The sequence below is a fragment of the Python bivittatus genome, unplaced genomic scaffold (genome assembly GCF_059951505.1).
Source record: "Python bivittatus isolate LINGU-HERP-01145 unplaced genomic scaffold, Pbiv_v1 ctg000200_np1212, whole genome shotgun sequence".
Lineage (NCBI taxonomy): Eukaryota > Metazoa > Chordata > Lepidosauria > Squamata > Pythonidae > Python > Python bivittatus.
In genome coordinates, this window is record NW_028277040.1 from 22,247,029 (window position 1) to 22,268,785 (window position 21,757).

The 21,757-nt window shown below is 41.6% G+C and overlaps 1 protein-coding gene and 1 long non-coding RNA gene across 4 annotated transcripts in view; one reads left to right on the forward strand and one right to left on the reverse strand.

The window, feature by feature from the left end:
• ITGA6 (integrin subunit alpha 6) overlaps nt 1-4,456 on the reverse strand; it is a 64,324-nt gene extending 59,868 nt beyond the window's left edge. For all 3 annotated transcript variants that reach the window (XM_007431082.4, XM_088135806.1, XM_007431081.4), the window contains exon 1: nt 4,291-4,456. In XM_007431082.4, coding sequence (XP_007431144.1) covers nt 4,291-4,442 — 152 coding nt within the window. In that variant the 5' untranslated portion in view covers nt 4,443-4,456. The remainder of the gene's footprint in view (nt 1-4,290) is intronic.
• A 236-nt stretch (nt 4,457-4,692) lies between these two features.
• LOC148216555 (uncharacterized) lies at nt 4,693-20,570 on the forward strand. The gene is made up of 2 exons (XR_015795221.1): nt 4,693-4,924; nt 16,655-20,570. It is a non-coding gene; the product is annotated as an uncharacterized LOC148216555 (long non-coding RNA).
• Nucleotides 20,571-21,757: the final 1,187 nt, after the last annotated feature.

Consider the following 21,757-nt stretch of genomic DNA (forward strand, 5'->3'; position numbering starts at 1 on the left):
TGGACTTAATGCAGTTCCAGTAAAGCATGTTATAGTAGTTAAGCCTGGAAGTTACCAACATGTGCACAACAGTCCTAAGGAATTTTCTTCCAAGAAGAGATTAAGTTATCTTATCAATCAAAACTGATAAAAGGTACTCCTGGCTGTTGTCACAATCTGGGAAACCATTTAGAGATCCAGCTGCAGAAACACTTTCCAACTACTAACCTGCTCCTTCTGAGAAAGGATTACCTTTTCCAGAACAGAAGATTTATCACTGCTCTGGAACTATGACCTTCCCAGTAACACCTTTATTTTATCTGGATTTCGTTTCAGTCTATTATCCTTTTTCTTTCTGACACTTGATAACTGGGTATTACCTATGTAACTGTAGTCCAAACCATAAGACCACCTACCATCTTCTTCAACCGTGGAGCTTTTACTCCCCCATGACTGTGAAGGAGCAAGAGATGGCTGGTAACTGTCAATTTTTCAACACGAGATAAAGTTACTGCAATAGGTGAAAGCCTAGGACGTTCTCATGTACCCTCTCCAGGAACAATTATGGCCTATCAGGGTAGTCTCACCACAACCAAGGGATATTGTAGCAAGACACATTCACACAGTGCAGCTGACTCAGCAATTGTGTTCCAATAGAACATGGAGCCAGAATCCTTTAGCATTCTCACTGATTAGGAATGACCAAATAGGCTGATGCACACGGCTCTGTAACATCCACTTGGGTCCTTATACCAAGTAGAGTACCCAAACAAAGCAGAAAGCCTCCATCAGTGGTTTACTTAGTATTACATACATTTATCTTATTCTGCCATCACAATCCTGCCTTCAGAGTCTCCTTAGATAATGAAAGCCCCAGAAAGAAACATCCCAAGAGCCAGACACATTACTTCAAGACCAGCAGTGGACTGTCCTCTTAGGCTAGGAAGATAGAAGATGGTGAGGCATAGGATGTGCAGCTATGTAAAAGCCCAATTCTGTCTTAGTCAGGTCTGCTCAAGGGGAAGGGCAGAGACTTCAGGTCCCTGGGCACAGCCTGGCCACAGGAACAATGTGGATCTAAAAATTACTCCAGGATGCTGCTTGAGAGACAATGAATTACAAGGCCAGATTTGGCATGTGGCTGCAGTTTTTCCCTGCCTTCCTAATTTGTTTACTCCTTTGGATGATGATTTCACGGTAATTTGCTTTTGTGTTCTAAACTGGGTCTGGGTTTATGAAGACAGAGTTAGTCTGATACATTTGTGTGATAATAACGTAGATCATGAACTGCCATTTGTGTGGCAAGGACATGTACATGAAAAGCTGCAAGATGGCGGTCATGGCTGTATGATCAAAGCCCCCTCCTTTTTGTACTTACATCAATATCACACATGTGCAAAGGGGAAGGGCTTCAATTATACAGCCATGACTGCCATCTTGACTTTTTTGACACCTACACCCTGCAGACGCCGTTGACAGTAACTAATCTTTAATATGGAAACAGTCTAAATAAAATTATCGACTAAACTTGGGCAACTGCAAAAAGTGTGACTCTTTTACATATACTTAAGCCATAAAGCAATCTACATTCTTTTGCCTCATTTTTCTCTCCAGCTGCCCCGCTTATTTTGTTTTCACAGTTATATCACTGCCAACGCAAGATAACATTTTATGCGACTGAAATTCTAGATAAGCATTAAGGAAGTGAACCCTATTTATTTAATAGAAATTGACTTCCAGGTACACGTGTCTAGGACTGCAAGTCTTAAGGTAATTGTTTACCCGTGCTTAGCTGGAACCAAGCTTTAGGAGCTTTGTACGGTGCACATACCCACCAAAAAAGAAAGTGGAATCTGCTGGAAAAGAAGCATACTGTAATTCAAAGGCGAGCTGATTACTGCTGGGTACAAGCCAGCAGTGGCATGAGTCAGATGTACCCACGGAAGCACATGTTCACACTTGCGGCAGCTTCCCAGAGCCTTCAGGCAAAGAAAGAAAGAGGGAGATCTGAGCTGTTCCTTTCTACTACAAAATAAAAAGTAACTCCTGGAAGGAAGTTGTAAAAAGATGAATATGGCAGGAGTCTGCAGTAGTTCAGACACAGTCAAGTAAATCCCAAATAGCATTTTCCACTTCTAGTTCTTCCTTCCCAATTCCTTATTTTTGCTTTTATTTCACATAAAATAGGAACTGATTGCAGATTGTTTCAGCTTTGCTCATGAGGCAAAAATATAGGAATTCCTTGGCTGCTGCATTATAACAATTAAAGAATACAAGTTTGCAGCTATTTCCTTGAATGCTTTTACATCTAACAAGCATGTATGGGATTGACTTGTGAACTGTAAATTAGGACAATTTCTACTTTGAATTTTACCTCTACCATTCGCTTCCAAGTGGCCTTAAATGAGTTGTTTTCTATGTTGCCTTAACCACATTTAGCTACCCTGGGAATAATAATATTGAACTACCTTACAAGATTGCTTGAAGTACAAGAAGGCAATGAAAAAAATACACTAAAAAACCAGAAGAAGCTAATGGAAAAATTCACTAAAAACTTTACAGTGCTCCTAAAGTGCTGGCTTCCCCCCTCTTCCCCCAAACCCCCAACTTTCAAATGGACATAAATGAAACCATATAATTGCTGTTGTTTTTGTACTTCTGTGGGTAATACCATGGTCTACATCTGAAGGTAACAGAGGTATCATTTCAGTTCTTCATCTTCTTCTGCTTTTAAATTGTCTTTACTCTCCAGTGCAAAATAGATTTTAGGCACAAATACTGGACCAGTGCTCTTCAAATGCCCCCCCCATGCCAAATTCTCAAGAAATATTGGTGTAGTGACTGTGGTGGTTGACTTTGGAGCAGTCATTCTGATGGGCAACAATCTGGTTCTTTGGCAGGTGATTTTTACAGGTTGGGCTTTTTATAACTGGCAGAAGAACAAACTAGCCTGGGTGGGTTTTGTTGTGTCTCCTGAGTCGCTGGCACTCCCATTTTGGATGCTTTCAGGGTGAAGAGGCCTGTCCAGCCCTTACATCTACAGAAAGATAGGTAGGAAGTTAAGGGAAGAAACACCCACGACTGCTTAGCCCTATTATAGGCTGGCACTGCAAGGCAAAAGATGCATAAAATAGAAAGGTTTCATCCTCATTCTTCAAAGATATATTCAGATGGGCATACTAAGTCTCCTGTCTTTTGCACTGCCCTTTGGCACTGCTGTGACTTTAAAAGTTTATATTCTTTAGTTGGGGGGGGGGAAGATATGTAAATTTCCCCTTTTACTGCAGGACCACCCCCACCCCACTGAGATCCTTTGTTAGCAGAGATCAAGCACGCAGGGCACAGTGGGCAGACCGTTCCTATCGTTTTCTTCTAAAGCCAGCTGCACAGCCCTTTTGATGGTGACCTTTATGTAAAACACGGTCACTTTCCTCCAGGTAGGACTTCCAGACTGTTTCAACGGCAGAACAAGCAGAGTTTTTCAAACTAACAGTTCCCTTCGGACATTTTGATCCGTCCCATCTGTTTGCCGTGCTTTCTGAAGTTCATCTGGTTTCCAGTCGAAATCAGTCCCAGCTAACAGGTGGCTGCTTTTTCTCGCCCAGCTTCTCGCCTAGTTCTAGGAAAAGAGCCGCGCGCAGCCACGCACCGATCAGCCTAAAACCGATTTCGGGCGGCAGAGGGAGAGATTAGCGTAACACACCGGCGGAAGTGAGCCTCGTTCGTAGCCACCTCCTGTTTCGCTCCACACCTCCATCCCCTGGTACAGCAATCAACATGGACACAGTTCAGCTTCAGGCGCAAACTTCGGAAGCGGCGCCTCCAGCTCCGTTGCCCCGCAACACCCCGCGTGGAGCAATTTCACAATCCCTGGCGCCCCATCTCTCCGACGGAGTCGCAGACGCCCTAAAACTGCGCTGAACGAGCAACCTCCAAATAATCGCCAGCCCCAAGGGAACCACCACTCCGTTGCATCGACAGTGCAGGCGCGGCAAACGCACGAGGTTCTTCCGGCCGGATCCCACCTGCAGGGGCTGCGCGCGCTCTCCCTGCAAGAATCCCAAGCCTGCAGCCCCTACGTACAATTTTTTTTTTTAATTGCTCGATTTGACCTCGAAAAGTGACAATCAGCACTTCCACCGGTCAATCGAGTATCTCGGTCCTGCAGCCTCGGGTCATCAGCACACGGCGGGTCGAAAGCCACGGAGGGTTACACCAAGCTGGGCAGGCCGATCTGTCCTAGTCCACCGCCCCCGCTGCCCCTTACCCTCCACAGCAACCAAATCCCAGCCGCGCCCCGGCGACACTTACAGCCTCCTGTTCGGGTCCAGCTGCTGATGCATAGCCAGGGAAAACCCGAAAAAGCTGCCGGGTTCGCCGTTCCACTTCACCACGTTCTCCGTGTCCAGGTTGAAGGCGCGGACGATTCCGGGCAAGAGGCACAGGTAGAAAAGTGAACCCATCTTCCCCGCAGAGTGCGCGCGCCAGGCAGCGAGCCCGCCGTCCCTGCCGCCGCCGCTCCGCCCGCCGGAATCCCCAGGAAAGCCAGACGCGCGGGGCGCCCCTCGCCCTTGTGGCCACGGATCGGCGCCGCTCCCCTCGCGGCCGCTCTGAATGAGCTCGTTGTTCTCTCCAGAGATTTGCTCGGGCTTTACACCAAGTGACGAACAACAAGCCTGGAGCCCCGCCCCGCCCCGCCTCGCCTCTCCCCAGCCGAGCAGGAGTGCCTCGCCTTGCCCTACCCTGCCTGCCCAGGCTGCCAGCCGCCTGTTGCCCGGAAAGGGGACTCGAACCAACTATAAAGCGCCCAGAGCGGGAGGCTTTCGCTGGGAGGAGCAGCGTTTGGCCAGGGTTCGCTTGCGCGCCGCCGTGCCGTGAGGTCAAGACGTGAGAAGGCCACCGCTGTGACTGATGGAGCCTTGCCTATCCGGAATCCGCTGGGTTGGTCAGTTCTAGGGCTGGCGCCGGGCTTGTGGGGGATTGCGGGCAAGCTGTGCCGCCTGCGGGAAAGCTGGAGCTGACGTATCCCGGCTTCGCCCTGAAGACCTCCAAGGGGTCTTCGGTTACCCCCTTAGACATGAAGTGTGTGAGAATGCAAAACTGGCATGTGAGAATTCATAACGGGTTGATGTTTTCAAGTGAGATTGTGTTAGATCTTACCTTCGACTCAGTGAAATCTCACACAATTTAGCCATACTGTAAAGTCTGGCAAAAGAACTTTGTGCCAAGCCATAATGCAAGATCATGTGATAGCAACCTGGGTCTGAAACAGTAGCCAGAGTTCCAGCGGTGATACCTGTTATTGCTGGTAATGTTTGTATCTATACTTTGAAAGATAACAGCATTCGATAAAAACTAGTACTGTACTCATTTCTTCACCCTCTTCAAAAATTAATGACCACAGTGACCTGATTAGAAAGTTAATAAATAGCCACTTATTTTTCTTCCTACTTCCATGAGTACGCAATTCAATGCATCTTAGTCCAATCACATTTTTCTTTAAACCATATTTAGTTATGGCTCTATTGTCAAACTGTCTTTACTGTCAAGCAGTTGCTCCTAACGTGCTGAACCACCAATAGGTCCTGAAGTTTAAGCCATTTAGATCCAGCCTAGAACAAGTATTTCTCTTCTGCGGGAACTTCAGATACAGTATTTGAAGTTTATATTTAAAGTTTACACTTTAGGTAATTGAGGCCTGAGAGCCTCCTTCACTCTTTCCTCACAGAATTTATTTTCCATATTCATGGCCACCTGCTCAAATGATAACTTGAATAAAATGTTCCGTGAACTCCTTGTGATATTTCCACATTGCAATCCAGGTAATTATGAATGAGGAAAGAAGGTCCAGGGATCAAGTTAGGACAGATGCAGGATTCTTGCATTCTACGCATTTATCTGCATTGCTCCAGGCTGTTCACTGACTTTTGAAAGGACATCTTATTAAGATACTTTTCAAATGAACAGCTCCTAGTACAGCCCCTCCAAAAGTGCAACTCCTACCTGAAAGGAAGACTGATTCTTTCATCAAATGATTTATGTTTAAAGGAGAAGCTTGTTTAGATTACCTTAAATATGGAAATGGAGAGAGGAGAGGGTTTTTTCTCTCTAATATTCCATATTCCAATATGGGGATACTGTTATGTTCATGGCTGCCTTTCTGTCGGGTAAATATAGCATTTCACCTTTCTGTTATTAATGGATTTTATTTTGCTGTAAGTAAGTAAAACAGATGGATGAGGTGGGAAGAAAACACAGAAAGATTACAAACGGATAACACTGTTTCTGGCACCCACCCCCACTAAAATGTGACAGAGACAGAATGATTGCACCATAAACCCCTGTTTGAAAGCACTTAAACTATCAACACATTGTTGTACTCCTGATCTTGGTTTTTGTTCTTATGATTCTGCTTTCTGACAGACTGCAAATAATTAGACTTAAATAAAAGAACAGAGTAGTATTGTATCCTCACGTGCAGATTTCAAGTAATTTAAAATACTGTAGTTTAATAGAGAAATGAATTTTAGTAAATAATTGTATGAATTTTAATAGATAATAGTGTAGGAAGATTTATTTATTATAGTAATTTATATAGCACCAAAGACTCCAGAAGGTTTGCATGTTCCCCATCAGATTTTGTGATGAATGGCGTATATTCCATTCATTTCAGTGGATGCTTCTTGCAACCTTTGTAAGAGCCACAGAAAATATTTGTGCAGTCCTTGGGATTCTCTGAGCTTGGTTCTTTTCTTGCAAACATTTCATTACCCGGCTAGGTAACACTTCAGTGCTAGAATGGGATGGGGTTTGCTCTGGACTCCACAGTTCAACCCTGAGCTACAGATATTCGCCTCTATTGGTACAGAAAATATTTGCCTGTTAAAATATTATAAGGCACACACAATGTGATCCTGTGTAATTTATTCAGAATAATCACTTGATTCACTAGGACCTCATTTCCAGATGGGTGTATAGGGCTTATGGAGCAATTTTAAACACACAAGTTAATAAGCTTGTACCGACTATACTGTAAATATCGATAGGATTGCTCAGTAAAAAACTGACAAAGGTAAGCCAAGGTGGTCTAGTGATTAAGAGGTCATACTAGCTCTGAGGTTCATCGGATGACTTGAGGCCAGTCCTTTTCTCTTAGCCCACCCTACTTCACAGGGCTGTTGTCATAGGAAAAAAAGGGAGACTGCTGTGTATGTTATCTTGAGTTTCTGTATGCCTCCAACCAGAATGTCAGTAACATATAGCAGGGCTTTTTCTGTATTGGCATCACTCGAATGTAACTCCCACCAAAAAGAGACCTGCCAAGTTCAAACAGAATGGCTATGAAAAAAAAAACAGTTCTGTTCTGCATGATATTTTGACAAGTCCATCCAACTGATGAACAATTATGTTTTCAGGAACCCCACAGAAATCAGTGGACCAATTTATTGATTCCAAAGTCTCTAGATATTTTCAAACAGGGGTTTTCAAACTTTTTCAAGCCAAAGAAAAAATATTTCCGAGAACCCCTGATCGAAAGGCAAAGCTCTAGTGATTGAAAATTGGCTTCTTTTTATAATTTTGTGTATTCCTTTTCTTTGTTTTTTGAATTTAGTTAATTTTAAAAGAAAAAAAAATTGCTGCATTGGAGTGATTTTTCCCCCCTTAGTCTCTCATAGAACCCCATCAAGTTCTTCTGGAACACAGTTTGAAAATTCCTGGCTCATCTGTTGCTGCTGCTCTCTTTCTCTACATATTCTGCTGTTTAAAAATGTGTGCCTCCAATTACATGGTTATTATATATTAATTACGGGGAGCTGTCTTTGGAAAGAAATCGTAGATATATTTTAAAAAACAGAAAGAGGATTCTGAAGAACTCGCTTCCATGGCTGGTTTCTTAGCCAGGGGAAGGCTGCAAGGGCGCTGCTGCCAACACGTGCGGCGCTCTCGCTGAATTTTCAGCTGCCTTTTTATTAAAGGCATGTGGGCACCTTGCCAAATGCATTGCAAGACATGGGCCTGCTGGGCCCACATATTGAGCCACAGCAGTGCCAGCTCTGCTCTCTTCATCAGTGTAACAATTCTTTGTCTAATGATAGGGTTGAGCCTGAAATTGTCATTTTTTAAAGCTGGGGAAAAGGTAGACAGGGAGCTGGAGCCAAGTGAGGCTCTCCAATCTGCCTTCTAGAGAGGTTTGAAGAAGGGCCTCTTTCCTTGCCAAGTCTTCGTTCATTACAAGGACAAAACACAAAATTGGCACATTGATTTGGCCTAAAGTGCAGCATGTAATACATTGGTAGATATATAAAGCCGCAGCTGTGTATCTCAGGCTGCTGGTGAAAGACATTCTTAAACCCTGAGTACGCATTGTGCCAGCACTGAAAATAATAAGCACTCTTAGAATAAAAATCTATCAAATCGATGGCTGTGTCTTGAATATGGCGGCTACAAGCTGCCCATCCAGCTTTTAGGAAGAGACTAAAACCCTGATTATTAAAGCTGAGAGGAAAGGAACAGGAGGGTTAAACAGCCACTGTGAGGTTGCCCAGGGTTTGGTTCGTTTGATCTATCTATCTATCTATCTATCTATCTATCTATCTATCTATCTATCTATCTATCTATCTATCATCTGATTTATATGGCTGTCCATCTCAAATACATGACTGTAGGTGGCTTATTTGTATTAAAAATTATAGAAATGTATACAAGCTTCTTTCCTTTGTGCTGCAGGCTCAGATTTTCCACCATCAAATATCCTATCTCCACGGGAGGCACAGCTGCTTTGATAAAGGGCAAAGAGGTGCTGTGGTCATGAAAGGCCTGAAGCATTTCTTCCAAATATCTCGCAGACCAAGCCAAGCCCTTGCACTCTCCGTACCACATTTTTTTCCAGCCCATCGGTTAATAAAGGTAGTCGAGGCTGGCTTAAGTCTCTCTTGGAGAAGCCTGTTGTGTTTTAGAGCCTACCTATCATTCCAGAATCCTTCCCAGCATCATCTATATTAGCCATTTTCAAAGTTTTGTTCCGAATAATATTGGTAGTTGCCAAACAGTTTGTAAGCTACCGTTAAGGCCCAGCCCCATTTAATTATCCAATGATTCATCTGACTTCTTAGGAGAGGTTCCAGATTTAGTCATACAGCTGATCTGGCCTCTGCCACATGACAGGCACTTCCAGAGTACTGCAGGGGTGGGCATGTTAGGAAGGCTTTGATGGCTGGGGAGAGGCCCACATAACATTGTTGGAAGCAGAGAGGGTGATGATACAAAGAGGGCAGGGCTGTGTCATCACATGGCTGGTGTCAGGTTTTTTTCTGATTTTTCTCGGGGTTTGGAGATGTTGCTTTGGTCTTGTAACTATTTTTTCAGTTCCTTGCCTCAGGTTGGCAGAATACAACACCATCAGTTTTCTGCGTTTGTGTCCAGGGGCTTCTGGTGGCATAGAGATGTCTGGATAGACGTATCATGTACAACAGAACAGCTTTGCCATATTTTATTATTGCTCGGTTGTGAGAATTGCATCCTGCTTTTCCTATATGAGCTTAAGGCAGCACAGATAGTACTCCCTCCTCTGATTTTTCCCCACAACAACCCTCTGAGGTAGGTAAAGGTCAGATATAGTAACTGATCCCAAATCAACTTCTCTGGCCAAGGCTGGATTTGAGCTTGGTCTCCTTGGTCCTAGAACCCCCATTCTATCCTTAAGGACAAGGGTTGTATAAAAAATATGCTTCCCTTTAAAAAAACACACTACAGTAAAACCCAAACTAGCATAAACACTTTCCAGTAAGAATTACCTAGTCTGAAGAATATCCAGAACTGTGCTTAAAAATAGAGCTGACATATTACTGCCTCACAGTCCTTTTCTGAAAACTAGAAGAACAGCCGTCCAATGTTTTCTCTGAGGAAGAAGAAGGTGGAAGATTCTCCAGGCAATTCCTTCACGAAGAAGTGAATCAAGACAGTTTTTCCACACGTTTGGATGCTTTTAGGGAAAAGAGATGGCATGGGGGCAAGACTTTCTGTCCAGCTGAAAAAGAGAAATCAGAAAAGAATTATACATTTACTGAAAGAGGCTGCTTTTACATATTCCTGATTGGATCAGTTTTCACCCATCCTCTGGTCTGTATGGGGGCACTGAGAATATATTCAGACTTGGCTGCACGAAGAAAAGCTGCACCTAAATTTGAAACTGTCACAAAAACCTGTTTACTTGCATCTGTGAGTGTGAAGGGGTTTTTTTTGTTTTGTTTTTTTTTAAAGAGTCCAACAGACAAGCCAGAGCACACACTGAATAGGCAGCATTCAACTTTCACAATGCTGCTGACTCAGGCTCTCTTTTTGGACAGAAAAGCTAGGCCTGGAAGTTGGCTTGGGGGCTGGGAGACATACACTGCGGCTATTCTCTCATTAGGAGCGATCCCAGACATCCCCCTCTAGGTTCCTTCCTGACTGACTTCTAATAAGCCCAAACAATCAGGTGGATCCTTCTCTCTCACACACACATATACACACAACATGAAAGGTGAGAGCTTACAGGACAACAAGCCCTGCTTGATTGCTTTTCCCTGCACTTTGATTTTATAACTTAAACACTCTCCTCAAATTGCCTTGCAAGTTACAGTTGACTCTCTCATTACAAAACAGCTCAAGTACTCTGTGGTTCTTCTCCCCCCTTCAAAATGAGAAAAGAAAATAACTCAAGGGTGACTCCTCAAGGTAGCCTTCCTTCAGGACGTGCCCCTGAACTTCACATCCTCACCTCCTCATTAGAGATGAGGCTAAAGCAGTGTTCCTCAACCTTAGCAACTTTAAGGTGTGTGGACTTCAACTCCCAGAATTCCGCAAGCTGGCTGGGAAATTCTGGGAGTTAAAGTCCACACACCTTAAAGTTGCCAAGGTTGAGGAACACTGGGCTAAAGCCACAGGAGCAGCACCCGCCTTCTTCCCAGGAAAAGGAGCTGCTCCTGATCTTATATATGGTAACTGCAGCGAGATTATTGTGTGCACAAGGATGGAAGAACAATGAATCCCCATAGTGGAGGAACGGATTGTGAAAATGTTCGAATTTGCAGAAATGGCAGAACTGACCTGTTCGGTCAGAGAAAAAGGCAACAAAAGCTTTATAAGGAAACCTCATTTGGACTTTTTGCTGGAAAAAATAAATTAAATGATGATTTACGGGTCTGAAGATTAAGATAGACTGGGACTAAAAGAGGAGCTGAAGGGCTTGTATAATATCTAAGAGGGAGGAGGGATTATAAAATTGTAACTACCTCTTGAAAAGAAGGTCGGAAGTTCTTTTAACTTCAGTTCTTTTCTATTCTCTTCGCTTCTTGCACTTTTTTCTCTCTTTTTCTTTCTTTCCTTTCCTTGTCTTTCTTTTGATTTGTCTTTTATTGTATGGAAAAACTCTTAATAAACATAAAGAAAAAAGAAAGAAAAAAGGAGCTGCTCCTTGGATAGGAATCTGAAGCAAACCAGCAGCAGCAAACAAAGCGTTTCACCGTGAGCCGAGGGCAGGTCCCACCTACCCGCTAGCCCAAGCAGCAAAATTCACTGGAGAGGTAAACACTTCCCTCAGGCCAAGTTAGATTCCTGACAACTGCATGCAGTTTTCTTGACAGCAGCGCAGAAACATTTTGCTACTGCCTTTTGCCAGATTGGTTTTTTTTTCCTTTTTTTCTTTTCAGTTCCCAGTCTAGCTTACAGCTCTGGACTGTTCCATTCAGATACAGCCAGGCCTGATCCTGCTTGGCTACCAACCCTGGAGAAGCCCAGCAAGGCTCCACCAGCGTTGAGACAATCCCTCCTCCTCAGGGGATAAAGCAGGGGGGGGGGGGATTGCCCTCCGCTGTCCCTGATTGGTCAATAGATTCATTCAGAATTCACTGACTAGACCTTTCAGTCTTTTTTTCCATTGCTCTTCTTTCTCCATGACTGCTCCCTGGGCAGAAATAATACCACCACCACCCCCGGCAAATACCACTAAGGGAGGGGAACTATGTGTCTGAATCTTTACAAGGAGTTGCTTGCTTGCTTGCTGAGGGTTATTACGGCAAAAACAAAAGATTGATTAAGGAGAAGGCTGACAGCCAGTACTGTTAACTGCTATCAAGATGTGGGATCAGTTATCAGACGGCAGGAAGGAGAGGGCTGTTGTTGCACTGCCTCATTTGCACTACTGAATCAGGGTTTGGGTTTTAGTTTCACCTGCTTTTGTGTCCAACGTGTGACATCCTCTCCATTTCCAGCTAGAATTCAGAACGTGGTGATATTTTTAAAAAGGCCCCCCCTTTACCCTATAATACGTAACCCAGCCATTCTGACTGTTAGCACAGGTGGGCAATCCATTGCCTCAGGACCAACGGGCTGGACCTAGCACCCCTTTTGTGCCTCCCGTTCCAAGACCACGCAGATGAGGTTGGGAGGCAACGTGGCTAAACCTCACCAGCACAGTTTGCAAGTAAATTGGGTGTTTTTAAAGGTAGGAATGGGAACAGTCTGCCTCTAGGCGGCCTCTCCCTGCCATTCCCATCCTTAAAACTCTCCCCAAAAGCTGAAAAGAGAACAAAAAAAATTAGCCACCCCCTTTCCAGTAGTCTTTTAGAAGGCCTTCAGGCTGAAATGCAGTCCCAGCTTCTCAAAATTACAGGATACAACACCATCCTTCCAGATAGAGTGGAGCAGTGTTTATCAACCTTGGCGACTTTAAGATAGGTGGACTTCAACTCCCAGAATTCCCCAGCCAGTCTGCTGGCTGGGGAAATCTGGGAGTTGAAGTCCACCTATCTTAAAGTCGCCAAGGTTGAGAAACACCGGAGTAGAGGTTCCACTTAATATACAATGCTGTAGCTTAGAGAGAGGTGTGCATGCTTTGATTATAAACACCTCTGTAAACTATAAGTAGGACTTTGATAGCCCTCTGCCTGAAAGCTTGGAGAACTGTTGTGAATCAATGTAGAGTAGGGAAAAGAAAATTATGTCCTTCCAAATATTGCTGGATTGCAATTCAGTATGACCGGTTATCAAAGCTGATGGAAACTGAGACACAAAAAATCTGAAGGGCAACAGATTCCCCATCACTGATGTACACAATACCATTTGGACTCAGTATAAGAGCATAGGTTATCATACTGAGCATAGCCATGATTTGGACTCAGCGTAGGACAGCTTATGTTCTCTGCTAGCTTTTAGTCCTTTGCCTATAGCGATGGGCCATGTCAAGTTATAAGCTGTTCTTATTAACATCCTAGTTTTATTGGAAAGGACACAGTACTCAGCTCCATTCTGTTTCTTCTCATCCTAGCATAGATGTTACAGTTCCAACTGACAAATCTCCATCAAGACAGAATCAACACCCAGCACGTGCTAAGTTGGACCTTGGCAAATGATGCCCTGAACTGTCTGCAGGACACAAGTTCTTAGTTTCCCTGTGCAAGCAAACCTCTGCATAGGTGCCCTTCGTTACCAGACTGCAGGAAGCTCTGTCAGCTTTGCTGTTACATGAAAAGAGAGCTTGGATCTTTTTCACATTTTCACAATTAAACATAGCTGAGTTTCAGCACAGAACACCTAAGAATAACCAGGTAGTGACAATGCCCAACTCACACACCCAGTACTTGAATTTAAGTACTCAGAAACTGTCTCTGTAAACCTCCCAGTGCAACAAAGCTTCCAGTATAATGGATTCTATTTTGGAAACTGGTTTTATTCAGCTTGAAAGGCCCTTTAGAAATGGACTGAATGGTAATTATATGTGGAAGATTCTGGGTTGCTTCGCATTTTTTTTCTTCAACATTAAGACTATTTTAATGTTGAATTTTAACTTTCCTAAGCAGAGCATTTATCAAAATGGTTTGGGAACTAGAGGAATGTAAGTGAATTCTGTTGAGGTTAACATGCTTTCAAAACCTAGGATGGCTCCTAGACGCAGGATATTTATCATCAAAAGAAGTAATGGATTTGCAGAGAATCCCACTTGTTCACCTATGTATATAGATGCAAATTTAGGAATAATCACAGTTCTTCATTTTAACTGTTTCTAGTTTTTATGAATGCAAACCCACCTGAACCCCATTGTTTTTGGTAGTATATAAATGTAATACAATATAGTTCATCCTGACATGGGACATTCTACTACTGAGGGCATTTCCATTCAGCCATGAGTCTCACTCCTCTTACTCTCCACAGGAATTATGCATCCTCACTGCTGCTCCCTGAGGGGGGAGGAGGGCAGAAACCAGCTGACCATGGAGGATTGGAGAGACCAGACCTCAGACAATCTGCTTGTCTTTCAAGCAAGGACCATCCTCCCTAAAAGACAAGACACGGCTGATCACAGTCTATTTCAACTGATGAAACAGACTGTGATCCACAAAAGCTTATGTAATAATGTACGGATTAGTCTTTAAGATGCCTCAGGTCTGTGTTTTTTATAGCAAGAGACTAGCATTGCCACCTGTGAAGACACTTTGGCTGGGTTATTAGTTTCACATCCATCTTTATTCACTGTTATAGCCAGTTCACATATTATGTAGGAAGTTAATGTCTGTTTCTTAAAAAAAAATACCGTACCTAGAGAGAGAAGAAAACTTTCTGTCAGTTTAGATTTTCCACCATTATATCTTCTAAAGGTTACAATATAAGTCTCCTTAGAATAAAAAATGGACAATTGTGACTATTACCAGCCCAATAATATTGACTAGAGTTTTAAGATAACACATTGCTCTTTGCTAAAAGAAGCATTAACTCTGCCAATGGACTAATGATTAAATAGATGAAAATTAAATAATCTAAATTAAAAAATAGATTGAGTATAATATTTGCCCTAGAACGTAACATAATTGATGCTTTTGAGCAAGTTTTGTTTTGTTTTTTAAAGAGCACATTTATTTATTTATTTATTTATTTATTTATTTATTTATTTGAATTTATATAGCTGCCCATCTCATTTACATGACTCTGGGCAGCTCAGAAGTTAAAAATGTGAGGAATGGGTAGGACTTTTTCTTTTCTTTTCTTTTCTTTTCTTTTTTTTTTCTTTTTTCTTTTCTTTTCTTTCCTCCCTTAAAATGGCCTTGCCTCATCCCAGGCTAGATGCATTCATTATTTCATGCTAGGGACTTCTTTTAAAGGAGCAAAAAATGCCACTTAGGAAGGGTATACATTTGGATATAGGTCTTAGTCTAGCCCAGTGTTTCTGAACCTTGGCAACTCTAAGATATCTGGACTTGTACTCCTTGGCTGGGGAATTCTGGGAGTTGAAGTCCAGACATCTTAAAATTGCCAAGGTTCAGAAATACTGCTGTAGCCATTCTGAATGGAAGGAGAAAGGGTCATGCAGGAATACAGCCTTTCCAGATCAACCTGACCCACTTTGTGAGAAGACTCAATTTCTGGTTGGAGTTCCAGTTTCATCCTTTGAAAAGCATCATTGCATTAGGCTGCCATGAACAGGCAAGCTTAACAAGTGAACAGTAAATCTAATCCGTTTGGTAAAAAGGGTTTCATGGGATCGGCAAACAATAGAAATAGCTGTGTGGCTTTGCTGACTTCAAGTGATTCACTAGGTTTCTCTGAAAGAGCTAAAGAAGCAGCAAAACTATAATTAATTCCTGATGCACAAGAGGTTGTGCATGTGAAAGTGTGCAAGCATGTGATCCATTCAAAACAGCTCAGAGAAGCCTTTTTTTAATGGTGATCTGCAATTATTCAGTCCTTTCTTCTTTTCCTTTTACTGTGCTCCTAAAGTTTACCCCATTAGATTTCAACTTAATAAAATTCATAAATGAATCCAGAAGTACCCTGATAGTTTTGGAATACCTATCAAAAAGTATCTACCAATATGTTTCAAGTTATCCTCAGTCATAATATTGATCTTTGCCAGAACTTCTTAATCAGTTCCTCTTAGTCTCTAAATCCAAGTACTGTATAATAATATATTCGTTACTAATACTAATTTGTTTGCTCAGACTCCATATTCATCTTCTCACATTACAACATCACAGAGGTTTTATTTTTCCACAGTTAAGTGAATAATTAATATGTAAGTGAAAAAATATTTTAAGGTCATCCTAATGAACACAGAAATAATAAAAACTGCTATAGAACTATCCTAGTTCTAAACATTCATGTCCATAACAAGGTGAGGAAATAAGTGTAACATCTAATTATTCCTTCACAGTTTTTTGTACTTTTAATTCTTTCAGTTTAGAATTCACAGCTCTGTAATTTATTTATTATTGGATTTATATGGCTACCCTTGTCAAATACCTAACTCTAACAATATTAAAAAAAATAAAATAAAACCACGTACAAAATATCACATAAAACACATAGCAGCTAAGAAAAAAATACAAAAATATGATCAGCACAAGCAGGAAAATGGGCTCCATCACACACCCAGGCTTGAGCATAATAATAAAAATAAAATAATGTTTATTTTAGATAATTGGAGTGACAAAGCTTGATAATGTATTTTCTTGAATTTTCATTCTTAGCCTTTCCAAGCATAATGCATGCATGACTGCTGTAACTATCGCTGGGGTCAATGGATTTGGGGGGAGGGGTTGAGAGTGTTACTAATGTTAATGTTTTTGTCACAACTCCCCGTTCTATAAGAATACTATGCATATACTGTTTTTAAATTTAATCTTTATGGTTGTTTTAATCCCAGTTACATACCGGGGAGTTGTACATTGCTCAGAGTTGGATTGCAGCAGCCAGAAAGGCCTGAACATGATTAAGGAAAATGCCTTGTAGATGTGTTGGCATTACAACTCTCAGAATCCCTATGCTATCTGAAAACACCGGGATGGAGGACACTCAACTGGAGAAGGCACTAAATTGGACAACGCTGGTATAGACGTATTGATGTTGACACAACATAATCATGGCTAACTTAAATCCCAGTGATTTTAGTGGGTCTGCTTCAAGTATGACTCAGTCTGGATCCAGCCCACTGAATCCATGGATTTTGGTGAAAATATATGCCTCCACTTTCTGGAATGCCAGACACAGGCCTCCTTCCTTTTTGCCTGAAGACATTTCTTCATCATGACTACAAGGAGCCAACACCTAAATATTTCAGGATGCTCTGTCTCCACATGCCAGAGATGAAAAAGATATATACCCTCAGGTGGCTTTTAGGTATTTTCACAGCTGCTCCTGGGTATATATTATATGTTCTTGTAGTGGGTAGAAGCAAACAGCATAAGAGTTGAGCAATAAGTCCTAATAAACCAGATGCTACCCCTGGTGTCATGAATCAGCAAACTTTTGATATCCAGCAGATTAACTTTCTCTGAATCACTGCCCAGACAGATCTGCAAACTGCAAAAATCAGCACCTTTGGGCTTATCTGGGCTAAAGTCAGAATCAGAGATTCGTTTTCAAATGCGTTCATGAGCACTCAGGAATCTTCCCTTATGACATACCCTTTCCTGCTTTAAGTGTGAGTCCTCCCCTGCCTGCTTTACCTCTTCAGCTGCTTTTGAATCCAGGGTAAAATGTTTGTTTGTTGCCACCTGTACAAAACTAATATCAGTACAATATGATTGGAGTTTATTCAGTAGATGCTTGATATAAGCCACACATATTGCTCAATGGCTAATACTTTAGTCCTGAAACTTTTACATTTGAGTAGGAAAAGAGGCTGTTGCAAAACAACAACCCAACACCACATGTTTTTAAGTTGGTAAAAGTGAAATCTCCCAAATGTTTCAACAATTTGAAATGTGGAGGAGCAACCCAAGAAATGTTGGTATTACATCTCCCAGCATCCCCAGCAAGCTTGGTCTTGGAAGTGCCAGGATTGGTGGAGGACACTAGATTGGAGAAGGCTAAGCTACAGCACGTACTGCAAGAAATACTGGAAATTCCTAACCTATTTTCCCCTTGTAATATTAATACTGGCTGCAGCATCCCCAGCAAACTTCATTGATACCAAATTGATGACATGCACAATGAGATCATCAATTTGGCATCAATGAGATCATCATACTGGATGCCACCATTACATACTTGCATCCCAAAGTCTGACACAAGTATATACATGATGTCATTTGTGCAATGACGTCATGATGCACATGTCATTATTTGCCTTACAAACACGCATGAATACAGGAAGAATCAAAATCCACTCCCACAAGATATATTGATTTTCTTCCCCCATACCATCTGTAAAGCCAGCTAAGGGTCCGACATTACAGGGAGGAGGCAGGTGATGAGAAAAAGCCTTGTGACATTCTAGGGAACTCTCCTGATCAGATTGAACAACAGAAAAAAATGGAGGAATCAAAGTTTCATCTTTCTGTAAGGCAGCTTGTTGGCTTTGAAAAAAATAGACTACTTCATACATTGCACTATGAAATTATGTTGTGGGAGGGGAGATTTCAAGCTAGGCAACAATAGCTTGTTTAACAAACTATGATTTAAAAACCCTAGCTTGTGTTTCTGCTTATTGTAATCAAGCATTCTAAAATGTCCAGAATAGGGCTATGAAATGTAGGGTTTGTGAGCACCAGTAAGCCTGCAGCTGTTGGGGCTCACATGCTTCCTATTCCATCTGGCATTCATTTTTTTTAAAAAAATATTTTAATTTAAAAAATGGGGAGCTGGCAAGTGCAGAGCAAATTATCGGCCTCTTGCATCGTTGCATCATCTTTACTTCCAGGATTGCCTCTGGGCAGCACAGAAACTTCATTGCATTCTTAGAAAAGAAAAATGGTGATTAGCTGCAGTCTAGTGTTTTCCTTGGAACTATGCCCACCTTCCTGCAAAAAAAAAAAAAAGAAAAAGTAGAGAACGCTGTAGGGGACTAAAAGGGATGGCATGGAGCATTATCATTAGTTTTGTGGGTGGTTCCAAATTGGTCATAGTCAAAGGGACAGCCATTTTGTAAATGCAGGCAGGCTCCCCATCACAGCCATTTTGTGAGGACTACAACATGTTCTCCAAATTCCAGATGTGCTAATGGGCCCAAAGAAAAGCCCTTCACAATAACTTTTATAGACCGTCTGTTAAATGGAAATATGCTTGCTGTAAACATTTGATGGATATCCAGTATCCAGTAACACCTCGTTGTTTTCATCTGAACTTGCATGAGTTTTATTTGCAATGGCAGTAAGAGCTCTTTTAAAATCTACCTGGCCTATGCTGGCTGGGAGTAATAGAGATTGTAATCCAACGTATCTGGGGTCTACTAGATTGGATCAGGCTGTTTTGGTCATCTCACACTCTTTAAAGGAGCCTTAAAAGTTTGGACAAAGATCAAGGAGGATCAGATTTGGGATATGATAAAGATGAATATCGCTAATGACGGGAGCTAGTGTAGTGCCCGAGACCAACTTTTACAATCAGCTGGTACAACTGCTAAACTGTAGAATCACAAAATTACGGCAAGGATCATCTCATCCGTGTTTAAGCTGATGATTTACTCCATTTCATTTCACAATTTTGCTACATTTGGAGCTTTTGATGGCAGAAGCTGATTGGTCTGATCAGCAGAATGGTCGGATTGCAGGAGAGGTGAAAAAGTCTTATTCCCTCCTAATCTTGAACTCTTAGAGATAGTTTTAAAGGCTTTATTTCACCTACATAACAATATGATTTAAGAAAGCTTTTAAAGCTATTATCTTTAATGTAGAAGTCAATGCAGGAAAGCAGTACAAGTTCTACAATAGGCCTCTTTTGTGAGCTGTAGACAATAGCTGCTTGTCACTGTCTCCTTTAATTTCCCCCTGGGCTGTTTGTGTGAGGGGATTATATCTTATGGTAAAAGCAGACCATTTTCTGAAGCAACAAAACAATGCCTCCTACAAAGACAATGTGGCAACCCCCTGTTTCTACTTGGGCTATAACTGACTGCACATTTGTATGCCACAAGAGTGAAAGTCTAAACAACTGTCATTCTGAAAACTGACAAAAATATGGAAAGATTCACAACCAGCAGCCTGAAGTTGTATTCCGTTCCAATGGATTTCAGGCATGCAAATAATCAGAAGGGTAATCTACACGCTATGTAAAATGTGCATGACGCTGAAGGCCTTCAGGTTTATTTGGTCTTATGTCAATAAATTATGGTGTAAATGTAAATAATTAGGGTGGCCCAGTTGGGATCACCAAGCCCAGCAAGTGATAGTCTAATTCTTCTCCATAGACCTTTATTTATAATATTCCTGCATACCTCTACAAGCACTTCCTATTTTCAAAGACTCTATGATACCAATGCAGTTGTTTTAAAGAAGCCCATGCGCTTGTGCAAACACACACAAGGACGTAAATGCACTCACACAGGGAAAGACAGTCTGTGGAGCTCTGGCCTAGTTAACATATACCTGTGCATAAGTTGACTGGCTCTTAACCTCCGGCAAGAATGCATAGGCTGTTGGCGGGGGTCTGCCTGATTAGCTTCATTTATTCCTTCCACTCTCTCCCTCCCACCCCCTCTCTTTTTCTCTATCAGATCTAGCCAGGACACTTAGTGCTTTCTGCTACTAATCCCACCCAGCATTTACCGTATGGTTTTTAAGGGGGAAAATTAATTAAACGCCTATCTACTTTTTCCAAGCAGCTCCCCCTCCCTCCCTCCCTTCACAAATAATAATACAGTGGAGATTTTAGTATTAATTATTAAGTATTTAGTATTAAACTCAAAGATCTAAACTTTTTCCGTATTATAAAAAAATGAACGCACTTTGCAGTTTCTATCAATACACTTAGCATTAATTGCACAACTTAACCTGATGTTCATTAATATTTTAGAAATCATATTCAACACTGATAGATTGTTTCTCATCTTTAAAGGTTGAATTTATCTTAATCATCACAGTGTCAACAGTTTCCAGTTTCCATTGTATCATTGCCACTGTACTTGATTATTGTCTGTATTCTATAATATATTATTTGTCTTTTATAATGTAATAAAACAATTAACTTGGAAAAAAAGAAATGTGACCCTTCTAAATGAAGAAACAGATCTGTGCTGGGCCAGTCAATGGGGCATGATCACAAGGTCCCTCCTTTTTCAGCTTCAGGATCACAGGAGTCAAAAGACTAGAAGGTCATTCTTGGATCCTGGGATAGTATCTGCTCTGAAAGAAAGAACCAAGAACATTTATTGCATCTAAAACTTCCTCATTCCCCATAGTGTAAACTAGGGCAAGTCGTTCATGTAAACATCCCACAGGAACTGTTACTGAGTAGGTCCTCTAGGACTTTCTTGACATGCATATCTCATACAATTTATAAATTATTATCTTCTCTATTTATGCTGCTCCTAGTAGATAAACTGCTTCAAAAGAAAAGAAAGTGGTCATGCTGGCACAGAATAAAGAGTGGAAGGCTATAAAGAGGAGAATCCACAGCCTTATGTAACACTTGTGTGGTTGTTTATCTAAACACCCAAAACGGAGGCGAGGGAAGCAGTTGTTTCCTGCAAAGAACTTTTGCTTGGTCACTTGCCTGATACCTTTATAAAATAATGGATCATTTTATTCTGCTTCCCAGGGGGACTGTGGAGAAGGGGGAGTATTTAAACAAAAGTATTGTCTTTTTTTAAGGTAGATTTTTTTCCTTTCTATTTGATTCCTGATTTTGATGAAGATCCACAAGCAAATTTGTACTAGAATCACACAGACGGAAGAAAGGATTTCTTTTCCTTCTAAAATAATGTTGCTGCCCATCCTTCCTTACAAAGGTCTAGTGGGAAAAAACCACGCTGTGAAAAAAAAAAACCACAAAAAGCACAAGAGAACAATCCACCAGGTATTGCAATAAG